This window comes from Vulpes vulpes, chromosome 2 (assembly GCF_048418805.1).
Source record: "Vulpes vulpes isolate BD-2025 chromosome 2, VulVul3, whole genome shotgun sequence".
Classification (NCBI taxonomy): Eukaryota; Metazoa; Chordata; class Mammalia; order Carnivora; family Canidae; genus Vulpes; species Vulpes vulpes.
Window position 1 is genome coordinate 51465214 of NC_132781.1, and position 18888 is coordinate 51484101.

At 47.7% G+C, this 18888-nt stretch overlaps 1 protein-coding gene across 2 annotated transcripts in view; it reads left to right on the plus strand.

The window, feature by feature from the left end:
• Window positions 1–18888, plus strand: part of AK8 (adenylate kinase 8) — a 129351-nt gene that overhangs the window by 73831 nt on the left and 36632 nt on the right. For both annotated transcript variants that reach the window (XM_072748275.1, XM_026009562.2), the window contains exon 11: window positions 5073–5214. In XM_072748275.1, coding sequence (XP_072604376.1) covers window positions 5073–5214 — 142 coding nt within the window. The remainder of the gene's footprint in view (window positions 1–5072; window positions 5215–18888) is intronic.

Consider the following 18888-nt stretch of genomic DNA (forward strand, 5'->3'; position numbering starts at 1 on the left):
ACTGGTCCCTGCCTCTCTCGACTCCAGGGCCCTGGGCTCTGCGAGGGCTCAGGTCTGATTCATACGGTGTAAGAGGGGCCTCTCCACTGGCTCATGTGCATGGAGTGTGTGTACATGTGGGTGTGTGTATGCCGTGTGTATACGTGTCTGTGTATTTGAATTAGACCGTATCATACACGCTGTTTGTTGACCTGCTTTTTCCCCTGATCAGAAGTCAGAGGCTTCTTTCCAAGTTAGTATGAGTAGAAATGGTTTGTTGAAAGGTGCATCGTATCTCATCACGTAGACGTACCATCCTTTATTGAGCCCGTCTTCTGCTGACAGACATTGTACATACAGTGTTTCTGATTGTCAACACTGGAAGTGGCACCAAGATGGACATCTTCGTGCACACATCGCTTCCTGTCTGTGCTATTATAGCTGAGGTATGAGTTCTTAAAAATGAGATTGCTGGGTTGAAAGGCATGAACATTTTAACTTGTTCTTAAATTTTTAAAAAAGATTTTATTTACTTATTTACTTATTTAGAGAGAATGCGAGGTGGGGAGGGGCAGAGGGAGAGAGAATCCCAAACAGACTCTGTGTTGAGCACGAACCCCAACTTGGGGCTCAATCTCACAACCCTGAGATCATGACCTGAGCTGAAATCAAGAGTCAGACCCTCAACTCCCAGGTTCCCCTACATTTTAACTTGTAATGGGAAATTGGGAAATTCTCTCTAGAAATCTTTGTAAATTTATCCCCCCTTGACCCCCCGCAGAAAGTCTCTTAGTGTTTTCATCAGGTCTTCCGTTCTTCCCTCAAGTCATGTTTCACTCCAGTGAAGGTCACTTAAGCCACAACCTCTCGGGGCCTTGGTTTCTCACCTTTGAAATGAGGGAGGTCAATGGGATGACCTTCCAGGGCCTTCCCTATGCGAATTCCCAGGGCTCTGAGCCTCATGAGCCGCCCTCTGTTGCCTCGAGAAGGCTGCAGGTTAGCAGCTCAGGCCTCCCTAGGGCGCAGCTTGCTTTACCATAGGGCCTGTCAGAGAGACAAATATTGGCCCAACCCAGCCCTCACTCCCACACAACAGAGGCCTTAATGCACCCAGGGTGTCACTGGTCAGCAAGCTCCTTACGTAGGGGATCTCCTTCTCCACTGGCAAGCCCATTTCAAACCTACAGTACTCTCCTAAAGTCTGATTTGAGCTCAGGTGTTGAATTTCTGAAATTTAATCTGAAAAGTGTGAAATTCAAGGGTCACATATTCTTGCCAGTGGCTTCATCCTAGTGATCTGATGGGAAATCTGAATAAACTTTGGGAGAGGACTAGGAATACCTACCCGGCCCTTTGGAAGACCTCTAATGGATCTGGCATCTTCAGTGAGTCCTCTACTGGCCCCACAATAGCCAGTGAGGCAGGTGTTACAGAGGAGGACACCGAGGTTCAAGGAGGTCCCATTGCTGCCAAGCAGAGTCTGCTGAACCACTGGGCTCTCAGCTCACACTTGCCCTGAGAAAGGAATCCAGGGGAATGAAGTGGTGAGTTTCCTGAGTTTTATTCTAAGGACTGCTTAGAATAAATTTAAGGAATGCAGCTGTATCACAAATCCTCCTGTAGCCCCCTCTCCTCGCCTGCTCAAGGCACAGCTCACCCACCTTCCCAGTTTGCAGAGAGACTGAGGTTCAGAGTGTCAGAGGGGATTGGGGCAGAACTGGGACCCAGGAGAGGGAAGCTAAGGCCCCCTCTTACCACAGCTGGCCTCTCTCTGACAGGGCATTGCTGAATCAAATTCCCACAAACTTTAAGAGCTCTGTGTGCGGGGGCTCAGCAACAGATGTTTCCTTCCTAGAAATTTAAAAAGTTGGCTATTAGCTGGTGACTTTGATTCAGGGTCCTCAGCCCAAGCTCTTTGCAGATCTTACAAGGGGTCCATTTTTGCCCTTAGGAGCCTGCAGTGACCACTTAGAAAATCGTACTGTTGATTAGCCACATCCTTGGGACCTGGGGACCCCAAATGGGGACTCCCTGGCTGATATCACAAAATGAGCTTTCCATGTGCAGATGTGGCCAAATGCAGCATCCTGAGATTAACCCCCATGTGTTCATTCAATAAATATGCACTGAAGGGCCAACACATGATGATTCCCAAGGTGGCCTGTCCTGTGTGTGGCCCAAATCCCACCCCCCTTCCTTCCTGCAGACCTGGCTGGGCCTGTCCACCCTCACTTCCCGCAGACCTCTCTGCTCCAGTCACAGGGGCCCTTTCTCTGAACCTTGAATGTGTCCAGATCATTCTAGCCTCAGGGCCTGGGCCCTCACCACCCTCTCTGCCTAGAAACCACTCCCTGGGTCTTCGCACAGCTGGACTTACGATTCAGATCTCATCCAGATGGGACTTCCTCAGAGGCTGTCCTAGAGCCGGTCACACCAGCAGCCTCCCATCACTTGGTTTATTTTCTTTACAGTACTTATGACTCCCTGCAATGGTTGTTTATCTGTGCATTGTCTTTGCCCCTTGCTAAAATGTCAACTTCAGGGGGGCAGGGCCTTGGCTTCTTGCTTGCCACATATTACCATGCCCGACACAGTGCCTGGTATAGCACGGATGCTCCATAACTATCCATTGGACAGATCACTAGGAAGGGTTTATTTCTGTATTAGTTTCTGATTTAGGTGAAAATATCCATAAATTGTTAAGAGTAGACTGGGATTAGAAAGCAATATGGCAGATTCTTAACCTATTTTGTTTTTAATCTATATTTATTTATCCTGTAACAAGACATAGGGTTCTGGAACAAAGAACAGGCCTGTTATTTATTCATACCATAATCTGAATGCTAGTTCCCCACAGCGCAGATCTTCATGGGTGATGTTGTGAGAGCCGACATACCCTGTGTACAGATACAGGGATCTGTAGCACAGGGGACAAGCCCTGAAATTATGACTTTTGGAGCTTATGGAGGGCAGCTGGCCCTAGGTTTGCGACCCTGGGAATATGAACAAAGGTCTCGAGACAGGTCCCTAAGTCTCTGCGCAGTCTCTATCTTTAACTCTCAAGGCCTGTTTGAAGTCAGTCATCCTATATCCCAGGAGCCAGCAGTCTGTTCTCAGAACACCCTGACCATGGGAAAACATGGAAATATTCCTATTATTTTCCAACGTACATCTCCTGAACTGAAAGGTACCAGCCTCCACCATCTTCAAGTGTCTAACACATGCCTGGAAGGCCATGTGTGCCACTAACCCCATGATGACAGATCCTGTTTGCTCTTCCGGCAGATGAGGAATCTGACACTTGGTTGGGGAGGTTGGGTGACCAGCTGAGGTCAGTCATGTGAGGGCAGGCCCCAGACCCTAGATTTGTGTGCCCCTCAAACCTGTGTTCTCTCCACCACCTGGGGTCCCCAGAGTCTGGGAAAGTTGTTTTTAACATGTTTGGTTAGTTGCAGTGAAGCTTTTGAAAAGGGAAGCCTCCTGTGTGTTTATTCTGCATCTATTTCATGCTTAATCCAGGGGGGAAATGAGGTTGGACATTGTCTTTTCACTCATGGAACCCACTGTCTTTTGGAAGAGGCAGACATCACACAAAGACTTAGCCAGCTACAAGGGTAGCAAGCAAAGGAGAGGTACAGGTGCTAACCCAGGCTGGGTGCAGTCCTCAGGGAGACATTCCACTGGGCCTGAAGGCTGAGTCCAAAGGCTTGCCCCAGGCCGGGTGTGGGGGAGGAATGTCCTGGATGGAGGGACTGGCAGACACAAAATGGAGGTGAGGAGCTGGGGGAGAGTCACCTGGGAGAGATCCAGGAGTCAGAGACTGCAGGGACTGCTGGCCATGGGGGAAGTGACCACTCTTATCCTCCAGCACTAGGGAGCCACAGCAGGTGTAAGCAGGGGGAGAGATGGGATTAGCTGCATCAACTTCTCGCTCATGTTATATAGCCAGATATTCTTATTACAGCAAAAGCCTTGTCTGCTCTTTCCTCAAGACTGGTGAAAAAAAAGGCTGAAAGATGTTAGAAAGAACAAATTCAGGGAAATGCAAATCACTCAGAATAAGGTTTATGGTCCTTTGGTGACAAAGGGAGTAAGGAGTGTGTCATGGCCATAGAGGAAAGCAGCTGTTTCTGCCTCTCTCACCTCTGTGGTCAGTTGGCTGCCAGCCTGAGGGCCTTTGGAAGGTTTCAGATGTATGCACCACGGCCACTTGCCCAAACTGTGGATGGCTGGTAGGAGGGGGACTGGGCGTCTCCAGAGAAGCCGCCAAACACCCTCGTTGCAACTCTAGGAAACCAGCCTGTCGGGGCCACATCCATAGCAAACACTGGTAATATTTACCAAGTATTTCTGGAAAAATGAGTGCAAAGTGCAGGAAATGCAGTGCAAATTGCTAAAACACAGTACATCAGCAACATAGGATATTTAATGAGTCTGAGAAAGAGGTATAAATTTCAGGAAAATGTCAATTGTGGTAATGTAAACAAGAAGCTTCTCAATATCTCATTCTCCAGGAGACTGTATTTCAGTCTCTGGTTATAACTAGAGTTATAATTCTTGAGATTTGATTCTAGACATCAAGGAGGGGAGAAAGGGAGGAAAGAAGAGAGTAAGAGTTGCTTGTGTGTTGCCGATGAGCAGAGAACACCCCGAGGCACCAACGGGGTCCCATTGCAGGAAAGCTAGACCTTCCCCCGGGGGCCTGGTGTGCTGCCCTGGAAAGTCTTTTGCTGCAAACACGGGATCCTGGGTGCACGAGTGCTGCCCACGTATTGCCGGAGGGCTGGGAACTACCCTGGCCACTGACATGCATGGTATGGTGTCAAGGTCCGGGAAGGATCAAGTTCAAGGTCACCAGTGCTTTTCCTTTCTTAAGCAGCCATGTTCCTTTGAGGTCCCATTGCTGGGACCTCAGAGGGACCTGTGCACCCGAAGTCTCGTCCACCTAAACCCTACTCTTCATCAGTTCAGTTCAGGGTCGAGGGCGTTGGGAGACCCATGGGCCACAGGCTGCCACCGCAACCTCACACTCCTGTTGGGTAAGGAATGGTGCCTAGGATGACAGAGTGACCACCAGCCCCCTTTCTCTGCAGTCCCTGACACCATCATCATGAAGGTGCTGAGCCAGCGCCTGAGCCAGCAGGACTGCATTGAGAGAGGGTGGGTGCTACACGGCTTCCCCAAAGACCTGGACCAGGCACAGATGCTGAACAGCCTGGGCTACCAGCCCAACAGGTAAGCTGTCCCCTTCCGGTGGGGCCGCGGACCACACCACCTCCCAGAAGGTCCCTGCCAGCGGCCACCTTCTCCCCAGGGGCTCAGCTGCCAAGGTCCACCTGACGGCTTGTGGTATGCAAGAAGCCTCCTGTGATTCCCAAAGTGGGAGGTCTCTTGGGCACCCCGACCCCCACCTGCCCATTGCACTTGCCTGTGAACCGGGAGTCAAGCCTGGTTTCGGATCCAGGCTCTGTCACTCGCGGTGCTTGGACCTGTGAGCCATAGCCCCTAGCAGGTTATTCCAGGCCTGCCTTCCTCAGGGAATTGTGCCAATCAACAGACACTTCCTTTTTCTACTATTTTCACACTTTCATTCTGTACATCGAAAGCTTTGGTGCATCTGATAGTTGTTTTCATGTGGGTATGCAGTATAAGCTGAACACTTTTTCCCCAAAAGGCTGGCCATGTGTTCCAAAACAAGTGTCCAGTGCTGCTGAATATTCTGCTCTTCTTCCCGTAACTTGAACTTGAGAGCTCACCGTCATTGGGTATGTTGTGGAGATAGAAGCAGCAGATCCAAAGGCCACTTAGCCAGGCCTTGCTCATGAGGGAGTCGTCACATCACCTGGGTTTGGCAGAGGCTCCGAGGGGGCAGCGGAGCGGGAAAGCCAGCAGTGGACGAACGGGCCCCTGCAAGTGTGTCCTGCCCAGGTGTGGCCTGGGGGAGCGGGAGGCGGCCACTTGGCAGAAAGGCACCCCATGTGGTTGGCCAGGGGAGCATATATGGCTTTTTTCTGGTTGGTCCTAACCTGACACTGCTAGTTATTGGTCAGTCAGCTCCTGGCTGTTTGGGGTCAGTTGTTGCAGAAACTGTGATTTGGTTTAGGAGAGTTTTAAATTTCTAGGTAGTTGGCATTTTATTGCTTTTTTCAACTCACATTATTAGTTTTTTATTTTAGTGCAGAGTATGGAGTATGGAGAACTTGCTCAAGTACAACCTTTAATTTTTTATTTTATTTTTTTTTAAGATTTTATTTATTCATTCATGAGAGACACAGAGAGAGGCAGAGGCACAGGCAGAGGGAGGAGAAGCAGGCTCAAGGCAGGGAGCCTGATGCGGGAATCAATCCTGGGACTCCAGGATCACGCCCTGGGCCAAAGGCAGGTGCTAAATGGCTGAGCCACCCAGGGATCCCCAACCTCTAATTTTTTAAAAAAATTATTGAGCTATATTCTGTGGGTGATTTTTCAGTGAGTATTTGAAAAGAAGTGTATTTTATTTTATTTTTTTGGAGAGCAAGAGAACATCAAGGGGCAGAGCAGAGGAGGAGAATCTTGAACAGACCCTGCACTGAGTGAGGAATCTAATGTGGGGTTCGATCTCATGACCCGGAGATCCTGACCTGAGTGGAAGTCAGGAGTTGGACGCTTAACTGACTGAGCCACCCAGACGCCCTCTACTGTATTTTTATTAATGTTTCTTGTTCTCTTCCTGCAGTGTTTGCTTTATATGTTTTGGCACCAAGTTACACAGTTCATAAAGGCTTATGTTAGCAACATGTTCGTTGTGAAGGGTCATCTTGGTGGGAGTGGCCATCGGTGACAGAACTGGGACCCACATTCAGGGTGTCCTCCTTAGCACCAACACATCAGTTTTCAGGGAAGCATTCTGGTACCCAATAGGCAGATCCTGTGTCCCACTCTCTGTCACGGTGATAAAGGGACTACAGAGGTTCTGGCCACTGTGGTGCAAGCACACAGGTGTGTGGTTATTCCAGAAAACCCTCCCTCGGGGTGCCAGCTGCGCCAGAATGGAAGGAGCTCCTTCCATTTGCTTTGCCTTTCTTTTTTCTTGTTGTCTTTCCTGAACTTAATAATCACCCAAGACTCCCTTTGCCTCTCTCCCACAGAAGGGAGCTTGTTTGGCATCCCCCAATTTTCTTTTGCTTGGTTTACTACCTCATTTTGGTCAAGCACATACATCAGTAGCTTCTCAAGAAAGGTGGCATGGGAGGTAAATTTTGGGGGACTTGGCACGTCTGAGAGTGTCCTTATCCTACCTTCATACTTGCTGTGTAGTTTGGTTGGATGAGGAATTAAAATTTTTTAAAAAGGATTTATTTATTTATGTGAGACAGAGAGAGCACACACAAGCAGGGGAGGGCCAGAAGGAGAGGGAGAAGCAGGCTCCCCATTAAGCCGGGAGCCTGACTTAGGGCTTGATCCCAGGACCCTGAGATCATGACCTGAGCCAAAAGCAGATGCTTCACTGGCTGAGCCACCCAGGCGCCCTGGGCAAGGAATTAACCAAAGTCACTCTCCCTCCACAATATCAAATTGCCATTAAGAAGCCCAATGCCAATCTGATTTCTGATCCTTCATCAATGACCTTTTTTCCTCTCTCTGGAAGTTGGTAGGATCTTCCTTTTGTTCCCACAGTTCTAAAATTTCACTGTAAAATTTCATTCATTTCTTTGGTATGGGTCTAATTTACTCCATTGTACCTGAGGTTAATCTGGGAACCTCTGTGTCCTTCACTTCTGGAAATTCTCTTCAATTATTTTGTTGATAGATTTCTTTTCTTTTTTTTTTTCTTTACCTCCCCCCCCCCCCCCCCCCCGCCTGTTCTCTGGAACCTATTATTTGGGTATTAGACCTCCTGGAGTGGCCCTCTAAATTCTTTAAAAATATCTTTTCTCTCTTTTCTCCTATATTTTTAGTTTTTTGGTCTGCTCATGTGCATGGTTGGTTTTATTTTGTCTTGCTCTACTTTCTACAGTTCTCAACTTCTTCTCCCAATCCTATTGCATTTCTAATTGTGGCTGTAGTATTTATTTTTATAAGATTCAAGAGCTCTTTTTTCATTCCTTTTAAAGTCTCTTGATCTTGTATCATGGATTATTTTATCTCTTGGAGATGGTGACATGATAGGCTTGTTTTTGCAAGAGGTGGGAGGCTCCCCTCCTGCACAGCCTGCTCCTGTTGAGGTTTCGTGTGTCTTGGTCTCATTCTCCCTCAGTAGATTCTTTTGTTTGATTGTCTTTCAGACATTGGGTACCCTTGGTGGCTTGCTCCTGTGTAAGACTGGGGGAGTAAGACACCAATGGACAGCAGCATAGGAGGAGCCCACAGGCTTTGTCTTCATTGAAAGGTGATCTCTTGGGGCCATCTGTGCAGAACCATCCACCAGATTCCTCTGTCCTGCTCAGGTTCTAAGCCTCCTGCTGGAGGGTAGACAGAGTAGAGTCCAGGGAAGGGAGAAGCAGTAAGAGGTGGGAAGAGGTGTCGCACACCGCACGCCATCTGCATATTTTTGACCTGGTTCTCCTAATTTCGGTACGGGTGCAGGCTCTCAAGTAGTGCCTGGCACTCTTCAGCCTGAAGAGCCTGATTATACCCTCTCCTTCATTTCTACCCAAATGGAAGAGTGGCATTGGCTCGGCTAGGTGGAGTGAGAGGGGATATGGGGCTTGATGTCTTCTGAGATGAGTTTCAACCAATCCTCCTCATTTTAGCCACTGGTGCCAGAGTGGTGCTTGTGCTTGAGCCTTTGGAGGGTTTGCTGGTGACAACTGGTTTGTTCTCAGTGATTTCTACTGTTGACTTGGGGTTTGGCCTTTTGGGGGGGGGGGGACTCTCTATAGCTGGTTGTCATGGGCCCCCTTGCTTTCCAGCCCCAGACATTCTGTGGTTGTGTCCCTTCCTCTGTTCTCTCTGTCACATCAGGTAGGCTTTCCCCTCTGGTCATTTTTCTGGGTGGGCTTTGGAAGGAAATAGTTTGGTGTGTGTTCCAACATGGCTTTCATGTACCTGGTACTCAGCTCATGGTTGCTCTGTTGCACTTCTGCGGCCCTCACTTTTACTTCCAGCTGCTTTGCTTCCCTTATTTTTTGTTGTAGTGTGGACAGAATAAAATTGAGCTTAACATTTTCTTATCAACCTGCTTTTTTATTCCTTGAATAGTTGAAATTATCCCACTTATTTTTGCCTTTCTCACTTTATTTTATGCTTCATTATGGTTTCCTTCATTTTCCATCTTTTTAAAAAAGTCTATTTATTTATTTTTTAGTAATCTCTACACCCTCACGACCCCAGGATCAAGAGTTGCCCACTCCTCAGACTGAGCCAGCCGGGCACCCATCTTTTCTTTCTGATCTGTGTCTCCTTTGACTCCTGTTACTGAGGTTGTTCCCTTCTCCCCTTCCCAACAACCCATGCAGATGATGCTCTGGTTCTCGCTTGTTGATCTCCAGCCCTGCTGGCATGTTTCACATACATGGTTGGGCTGTATTTCTCAATTGGTTGATTTTGAAATGAAACAAAGTATCCGACCATGTAACATGGAAGAGGAAAGAGGAAGAACTTCCCTGTGTGCCCCCTCCTCACCCCCTGCCTGTCCACTCTCCACTGTGTGGAGGGGGAGGCAGGGACAGACACGTTCTCAAGTTGTTTAGTCCTACTCTGTTCAACACACGTTCTTATTTTTATGATTACTAAACATTTCTTTCTAGAAATAGGACAGTTATGTTTCTTTTAGCAATAATTACTACACTTGTGAGGTTTTAATTCTCTCTCTTCAACTGGATTCAGATTTCAACACCCGCTGTTTACAAGATTCAACCTCCCCATTTACCAATTTTGATTCATCTTTCCTTTTTTTTTTTTTAAAGAGTGAAAGTGGGAGGAGGGGCAGAGAGAGAATCTCAAGCAGCCTCTATGTCCAGTGTGGAGCCAGACTCTGGGCTCAACCCCAGGACCCTGAGATCATGACCTGAGCCAAAACCAAGAGTCAGAAGCTCAAACAACTGAGCCACTCTGGTGCCCCTAAGATTTTTTTCTGGTAGCTTTTATCCCTAGTTCTTTCCCCGTCTGTCCTGCATTATAACTTCAACTAACTTCTATTGTATTACTTTTTCGTTGCCCCTAGCTTTTCAATTCTATAACTCTTTTACGTTTCCCTTCACTTTGCCCCTTACCTCTGTTAGCTTTCATTCATCTCCCCTTTTATTTCAACGTCTTTTCTGTGATTTGCCACATCACAGAGCCTATTCTCCCTAAATTATGTTGAGTATATTGATAAGTCTTTTTTGAAAATGTGCTCATGTGTCCTGGAGTAATTTTTCCTCCAAAGGGTATTCATTGTCTCTCTCTTTCTATTTTTTCCATTTTTCCTCCTTTTATGACTCTTTTTTGGCAGCATCTATCTGTGGTCCCCAGATGGTTGTATTTTGCAAACCATTTGTCTTTGAATAATAGGCCTGTCTTTTGCCTAAGAATAGCATGAGTTGGTATATTAGTTTTGTTACTACGACTCCTATAATAAATCCCTACAAACTTGGTGGCTTCAGCAACACAGATTTATCGTCAGCCAGTGCTACAAGGCTAAAACCAATAGTCTGCAGGGCTGCGTTCCTTCTGGTGGCTCTGGGGGAATCCGTATCCTTCCCTTCCCCAGCGTCCGGAGGCTGCCCACCGCCCTTGGATCTTGGATCCCTTTATCTCCAAAGCCAGCAACGTTGTACCCGCTTACCCCTTTCTGTAGTCACATCTCCCTTCTGACCAGAGCTGGGCACACTTCTCAGGTTTCAAGGACCCATGTGATGAGATTGGGTCCACCCAGGAAATCTGGGATAATCTGACCATATCGGGGTCTTTATCTCAATCTCATCTGCTGAGCCCCTTTTGCCAGCAGGTAAAGTAACACACTCCCAGATTCTGGGGGTGGAGAGGTGGCCATCTGGGTCGGGGGGTGTTATTCTGTCCTCCATAGCTGGGTTCTCCTCCACCTTGTCTCATTCTGCTCCTCGAGGAGAGGCTGCAGAGCTTTCTGCTGGCAGGCTGAGATGTCTGCTAGTTCCTGTCTGACTGCCCATGTTGCCGACGAATTTCCAGGGATCACAGGGCCACAAGGCTAAGTTTCCACCCTCTGTTTTTCTGGCAATCGCACACATTTTGATGTCAGGGGGCAAGCTTCCGTGTAAGGTCATCATCTACCTGAAGATGAAAAGCTCTGGAAAGAGATGGAACAGCCCCCAAAAGGAAGGCTGGGTGGGTCACTGACTCCGGTGGAGGAGACAGTCCCAATCCGGGCCTCGATTTCTTTAACCCCCAGGGAGAAAACAACAGTTTTATTTATTGACCCTCCACACGGTGCCAGACTGACCGGGGAGGGCACGGTGTTTATTCAGAAGCACACAGGAAACCTCTTTGATTTAGGGCAGGCTTGCGAGTAACTGTTTCTCTATTCACCGCTGAATAAAATCAGTTTCTAAAGACTTAGTAAACAATGCCAATTTAATTTATTTGACCCCAGGGCAGAGGACAAGCTGGGGGGAAACGATGTTTGTTTACAACACAGGTTTAATCTTAACGCTTGTTTTAATCACCTTTCCGTATTTCCCTGCCGTCACCGGGGAGGGCTCTCTCCTCCTCCTTGTGTCGACTATTCCATTCCGCACACCTTTGCTTTCAATTAACATTTTTATGATTAATTCAGAAGGTAATTTTAGCCATAAACCTTCAAGTATAGGCATAGGCTAAGAAAGCAAGAAATATTCTAAAATGAGCCCACCTGGCAATGGGATGAATATCAGGGCTGTAATTCTGGTTCGGTTGTGATGCCAATTATAAAGCACTCTAGCTGTGGTGTTGCTGTTTTTGACACCAGGAGGAAATCTTGACAGAATTATAGCCTAGAAATCAATCTGGGAATACGATACAGAAATCTATAATTCAGATATGAAAACAATCTACAAAGGCTCTTTTTTTAGGAGGGTTCGATGAAATTAGATTAAAATAAATTTACATATATATCAATTTTATTATTAAAATATATTCATGCTAGTAAATAGAGTTATTGGAGAAGGAGAAGCCTTGCTCTGTGTAGGACACAGAAATAGACCTCTCTGGCTTATCAGAAAACAAAGTTATTGTCTCCTTGTCAAATATAAATCTCTTCTCAGAGCTAATAAATGGATAGTGTTCAAACGCAATGTTTTGTTTGACTCCTACCTCATAAACCCATGGCACATAATACTAAATTATATTCCGCCGAGCAGTATCAATCTCTGGATTCCAACATCACAGGGTGAGGGAAGTAGGCCAAGTAATTGATGTGTTGCAAAGAAGGAGAAAAAGTTATTTGAGAACAAATAAAATGGGCTATAAAGTTTGTTAAAACGTAATAATAGTAAAAAAAAAAAAGGGGGGGGTGTAGAAGAAGAGGAAAGAAACAAAGAACTATCCCAGGCTGCATCCAGGAACCTGCCCTCTGCCTAGCTGCAAAATAATTCATTTCATGCTGCAAGTTTGTTGCGCGGTCGTTCCCTTTAAAATTAATGTTTGCTATAGAGAAGGAGTATAGGATTCTGATTGATGTTGGGAAGTTTACAGTGTATCAGACACACTGTTTTTTTTTTTTTTTTTTTTTCATCCTCCATCTCTCTCAGTGCTGCCAGGAGGGACGGGACAAGCTGTGGCCTTGAGCCCCCACCCCCTGCACCTCCTGCACCATGGCTAGGCACCCAAGGTCCCTGTCCTGTCCAACGACACCACCCACCAGAGGTCAGAGCTGCCACGACATCCCTCAGAGATCCCTGGGGAAGAGGGTCTCAGAGACCCTAGCTCAGCCTGTCTCTCTCTCTATTTCAGTGGACTAACTTTGGGGAGCAGAAAGAAATCACCCAAGGGCCAGATTTTAGATGAGCTCCTTTGTGTCCCAGCTCATTTTTGTGCAAATTAGAAACTGCTTGATGGGTTTCTTTGAAAGTGGGTGTTTGGGTTTTCTATTCTTTATTATTTTTTAAGCAAGGTGGTTGTGGTGTCCCATGTCCAGAGGAGCTCAGAGGAGTTTTGGTTGTCCCCAGGAAGGCAGTGACCCATTTTCGTTCCTTGCATTTGGCTCCCAGTTGTGCTGAGTGTGTTGTTGGCTTTTACTAAACACGCGGTCCTTTCCTACGGGGAGCAGGAGGGCAGACTTTGGAGAGGAATGGGATAGCAAACATTAGTGCCATGCCAGTAGGGGCTGGGAATCCCACACCCAAGTGCAGCCTGCCGGGGCAAGCCTGGCCTGTCCAGAGAAGCAGTTCCAGAAGCTTTCAGATGTCAGGGGCCAGTCACCTGAAGCCAGCCCTGGTGGCTCCGGCCAGGACATCTCTGCTTGGTGTTTGTAGGCCGGTCCCAGGCTGCCGCTGGTGTTAACCAAGAATCCCTACTTTCTTCCTTTTCTGGTTCAACTGACCCCTTGTCTTGAATTGTCATCCTCATCCTGACAAGAATGATGTTGGTAGCTGAGTGCGGATTACATGCCTTCTTTACATCTCACTTAATCCACTAAAAAAAAAAAAAAAATCCACTCAACAGACCCAGAAAGTAGGCTTATTCAGCACTTGATTTGGCATAGCCTTGGACCTTGTGGAGGAGACCAGGTCTGAACCAGCTCTTTGCTCTGAACTGCTACGTATCCTTTCTGCAATGTGATAGGCATTGATCCCAGCCGGCCAGCTTGAAAAAGCTACATTTAATCTAAGTTTTCCTATCTGTCAGATGGGGTGATAAACTACTCTTTGAACCTTATGGCACTGTAGTCCTAGAGAGTAAGTGGAGTGTATGTGTGATTTATAATTGGATATAAGAAGCTGCTTGAGCTGGCTCCAACTTCTCCTGGTGGGGCAAACTCTCATTCAGAATGTAGCACCAAGTTTCCTCTTCCATTTTCTTTTCTTTTTAAGGTTTTATTTATTTATTCATGAGAGACACACAGAGAGAGACAGAGACATAAACAGAGGGAGAAGCAGGCTTCCTGTGGGGAGCCTGATGTGGGACCTGATCCCAGGACTCCGGGATCACTCCCTGAGCCGAAGGCAGATGCTCAACCACTGAGCCACCCAGGCGTCCCTCCCCTTCCATTTTCACATAGTGTGTTACACACACACATACCCCAAGTGGGTATGCTGCAGATTTGTCTACACGGTCAGAGGTGTGAAAATATTTTATGGTAGTCATTCATTTGGTTTTGAATCCCTGGTACATAATAAGAAGCCAAAACGGCAAATATACTCGGAAGGGATGGCCGTCAGGGAGCAGTTGCTCTATCTACTCATTATGTGTTTGTACATATAACTTACTGATACCTAATTTTTTTTTTTCTCTAATGGCAACCAATCTGTTTGCATTTCTTCTCCACATAAGACCTTTTAAAGACTCGGGGTGGCCTGAACTTGGGGAAGGTGACTTCTTATTCACCTAGTGGCATGTGGGACAGGCTGACAACCCTGAAATAGGCCAAGGCACAGTCATCACCCTCTTTTCCAGAAGGAACTCATGGGGCCAGGCAAACTGGGAAATCACAGGGCATTTAATGGTGTCGATGACTTGTTCTGCTGAATGCTGGTTTGATTTCTTGGTTTTGATTATGTTAAATTTTAGAGACTGGAATGAGATGGAATAAGATGGCATCATGAAAGTAAGAAGTGAACGGGCATGTAGTTTCTCGGCCAGAGCTCTCTAATTTGATTTCAAAGCTTGTTCTTTTGAGTTCCGTGTGACACTGTGTGCTCGGGGACAGCACAATGACACCCTTGGATAATAGCTTTGCCTTTCCTAGCGCGTTCTGAAGTGAGAAGGATGCTCTGATCTCCTGAGGGGACAGCAGTAGGACCAGAGAACAATTAAAATGCAAGATAGAGGGGATTTCTCGCCTTCCTCTGCTCTCTCTCTTTTTTATTATCACTTGGTCCTTCCAGGAAGCTCTCATATCTCTGCCGCTGATCCTTACGTGGATTAGGGATAATAAACAGCCCATTAATGGAGGCCTGAACCAGGAAATGGAGTTGGAATCAGCAGCCCAATTCAGTGGCTGACTGAGGTTAATAACTCCATTACTCCAGCTCTATGCTGAGCCGCCCGACGAGCGGCATGTTAGCCTTATCTTACTCCTCATTAATTGAGCTAATAGAACCCGAGTGACCCTGCCTTGCCGCTGTAGTCTGAGAGTTTACCAGACATGGGCTGGAATACATATTACTCCCCGTGTGCTCTGTGGGTGCCTTTGTTTTGGAGGAGAGATCTCTCTCAAAGGCTGGTTAGCCACCAGATCCATCCTCACAGCAGAGCCACAGTGCAGGTGTCTGCACCGGGGTCCCCAGGTCCCCCTGACTTTGTTTCCTGAGGGTAGGGTGGCCAGGACCTGCCCCTCAGGTGGAGGCCGCTTGGCTATAGGGCTTTAGCTTCAAACCCAACAGCTCTGGAAGAGGTAGCAACTGTCTCAACAGGGTGTCTGGGGTCAAGGGTGAAAAAGAAAGTGTGGCACGCTGGAGAGTAGGGGTGGACCACAGCCGTGCCTCTCCGGCTGTCTTCTGTCCTGTGACCCTGGGCAGCTGCCTCTTCTGTGCCCAGCCTTCCTGCCCCGATGGTGCCTGACAGTTCGTGGCGTGGTTGCAACCATCTTGCTTCCCTGTGAGCAGCCAAGTGTGCTACTTAATCTTTCTAAGCCTCAGTGTCCTTTGCTGCCAAATGGGGTAATAAGCCTGTCGCCTGACCTCACCCTTTGCTGGCTGCACATAGGTATTCTCTGGGAAAACATGGATGGAAGGGGTCTATGAATCAGAAAATGCCCTGTACAACCAAGATAATGTTGCAGGGGACTCAAATTCGAAACCTGACTTCCCTGCAGCAGTTTATTAGCTAACCTCTCTGTGCCTCAGCTTCCTCAATGGACAACCAGGGGCAGTGGCCTGTAGGACCTCAGGTGGAAAGTTTGATGAGTTGGTGCAAGTAAGTGCTTTGCATAAAGCCTGGCATGACCATTCCTCGTGTACTGGGGACTCTGAGTCTGTCCATGGAGGTCAGAGCTTCTGGATAGAGACCAGAGCTCATCAAAATAGCAGGCCCGAGGTTCTGTGGCCCCAACTGGCTCCCTGGCTGCTCTGCAGGGACTGCTTTACTCTGGTCAGAGAAGGTAATTTCTTACTCACCAGTGCTACAGCGTGCTATGTGGGGCACGAGAAAGTTCCAGCAAGTAGACAAAGACAAATCGCACTTTCACTAGAGACACCCTGGAGCCAGCAAAGAGGAAGATCTTCAGGCTAGAATGGCCTGGCAGGTTGTGTGGGAGCTGAGAAACTAACCTGAAAAATATGTGGATTTTCATCACCTGTCCCCTGTTGTTTTATACGATTTAAGGTTCTTTTGATGGCTGGACACAACGCAGTGATGCTCAGATGCAAGGCAGAACTTTTTTGTGACAGTTCCAAATAGGAGGTGGCTGGGGCTGTGCTAGGGATTGCACTCTGGGGACGGGTGAGAGCAGCTGAGCCGTGGAATGCTGCTTATGTATGGCAAGGGGGCTGGAGTACTTGGATTTTAGAGGCTCTCTGTGGATTGGCTAATTTATTATTTTTAAATATTTTATTTTTTTATCTGACAGAGAGTGTGAGAGAGGGAGAGAGAGCACAGAGGCAAAGGGAGGGGGATAGGCAGACTGGCTGCTGAGCACAGAGTGCAATACAGGGCTCGATCCTAAGACCCTGGGATGATGACCTGAGCGGAAGGCAGATGCTCAACCAACTGAACCACCCAGGAGCCCTGGATTGGCTAGTTTAAATAATGTGGAGGGGCTCTGGGGCATAGGGACTATCCCCAGTTGGAGTATGGGAGCCCCATAAGGGAAGTGGTTGAGGGCGGTACTCAGCAAGCAGCCTCACAAGAGGAATTGAGAGTTCCTAGCAGAGACTTCAAAACTGTGTGCTTGTGAGACATGTGTTGTCGTACCTGTCCTGTGTGGGGTGGACTGACAAAGCCAACCTGGCCTAATTCCACCTTCTCCACCTTCCATGGTTGAGGCACGTTTTTGCAGACAACCTTGAAGAGGTTTAAGCTCAGCCCAAAGGCCATCCACCCCTGCAGTCCTTCCACCCACCATGTGGTGACCTACATGCCCCTCTGAAAGCACCCCTAGCATGCACTCCGGTGTCCTGGGGCTGTTCCAGCCTTGGAACAAGCCTTGTCCAGGCTTTCTTATCCACTGGCCGCCACTCAGCACAGGCCCGTGCAACAGGGGTGTCATCTTCCTGGGCCACCAGCTTGGTTTCCACCATGCTTCTCACTGACTCTAGTGCCCAATGACAATGGCACACCCTGCCCACCGGCTCTGAGAGCAGGGTTATGCTTCCTTGTAGCAAACTTAAGTCCCAGTTGGTGATGGGAATTTGGTGGCCACATCAGGGGTTTTGGAAGTGAGGCCAGCCTCTGGAGAGAGGTGGCAGCTAGGTCACCTGGCCAGCAGTGAGGAAGGAGGTGTACTCCTGGGCCTGGAGCCCCAGGTCATGGCCAGTAATGGTGGTGACGGGGCCACAGCCCACAGCCCCTGCAGTCGTAGATTTTAATCTTCCAGTAAATAAGAACTGAAGTAGAAAAAGGAAGGTTCTCCCATTATTTTCCTGCCTGGGGACTGTTGACATTTTACCACTTATTTCCAATGTTTGTGTAAGAAAGTCTGGTGAGGATGTTTCTGAGCAAATGTGGAAGGTCAACGCTGCTTTTTTCCTGGGTTAAAACTTAGTTTATGACAGTCTGTTACTAGGTTTGTCATCTATCTTTGAGAGCATAAGAGCAATTACTTTTGAAGCAGTGACATCAAAAATGTACATTACCTTTGAACCCTTTGCCTGCAGCCTCCAGGGTCTTTCAGAGAATAAAAATACAGTGATTCCCAGAGAGAGCAGAGCCCAGGCAAGCACAGGCGTGGCTCTGCTGTCCCAGAGGGCAGCTGGGGATTCTGAAGGCACATGGCCTGGGGGGGTGGCAGCCAGAAACCAGGGAGCTTTGAGCCGGGAGCCAGCGAGAACTGGTCCTCGTGGGGTGTTTGAGGATCTTTAGGAAGAGACGACATATGTATAACAGGTTCTTGTGGCATTTTCTTAGTTGGTAATTTTGTTAGTTAAAGATGGAGAGTAACAGTCTTACCTGGAGTATATTGAAACTCCATTTATTTATTAACCAGGTAAAATTTTTTTCCTAAGGATTTTCTGAGAACACTCAGTCCTGCCTACAGCATTGGGCAGATGTCCCTGCTGTCCATAAGAGGTCTAGAAAGATATCCAGAGTCAGTTTGTCACCCTCTGGGTTTAGCACACCGTTCTAGGTAAATGTGTCATTTTGGGAGAAAGTGACATTTCCTCCATTTCCTATTTCAGTGTCTGATAACCTTCACAGCCAGAAAACCCCCTCACGTCCACCTCTCCTCTCCCCCCATTGAGGCTTACTGTCCTTCACTGGCAAAGCACATCTCAATCTCTTTCTCATCTGTGGATGCTAAGCTCTTATTAGGAGTCCGGTGGGTTTTATCCAACCAGTAACAGTCGGGCCTCTGCCGGTGGTGAATAAGACATCAGAGAAGATAAACATGCCTTCCCCGCCATGGTGATCAGAGATCCCGAGCAATCTCCATGCCTGGGTGGAGAGTGACAGGTGACCTTTAACAGAGCAGAGCCCGGGGTGGTTGGCATTTGAGTCTGGTTCTGATGGAGACGCCCCCATTTTTGGCAGGTGTGATGCTCCACCGTTAGCTTAAAGTCATTTCCCTGAGAAAGGCAAGAGGCCGAGATGCCGGGATGACTTGCAGAAATCATGTTTGTTTTTCTTTACCCAAAGGAGACTTTGGAAGACATCAGAGTGTACTTCAATTTTCCATCT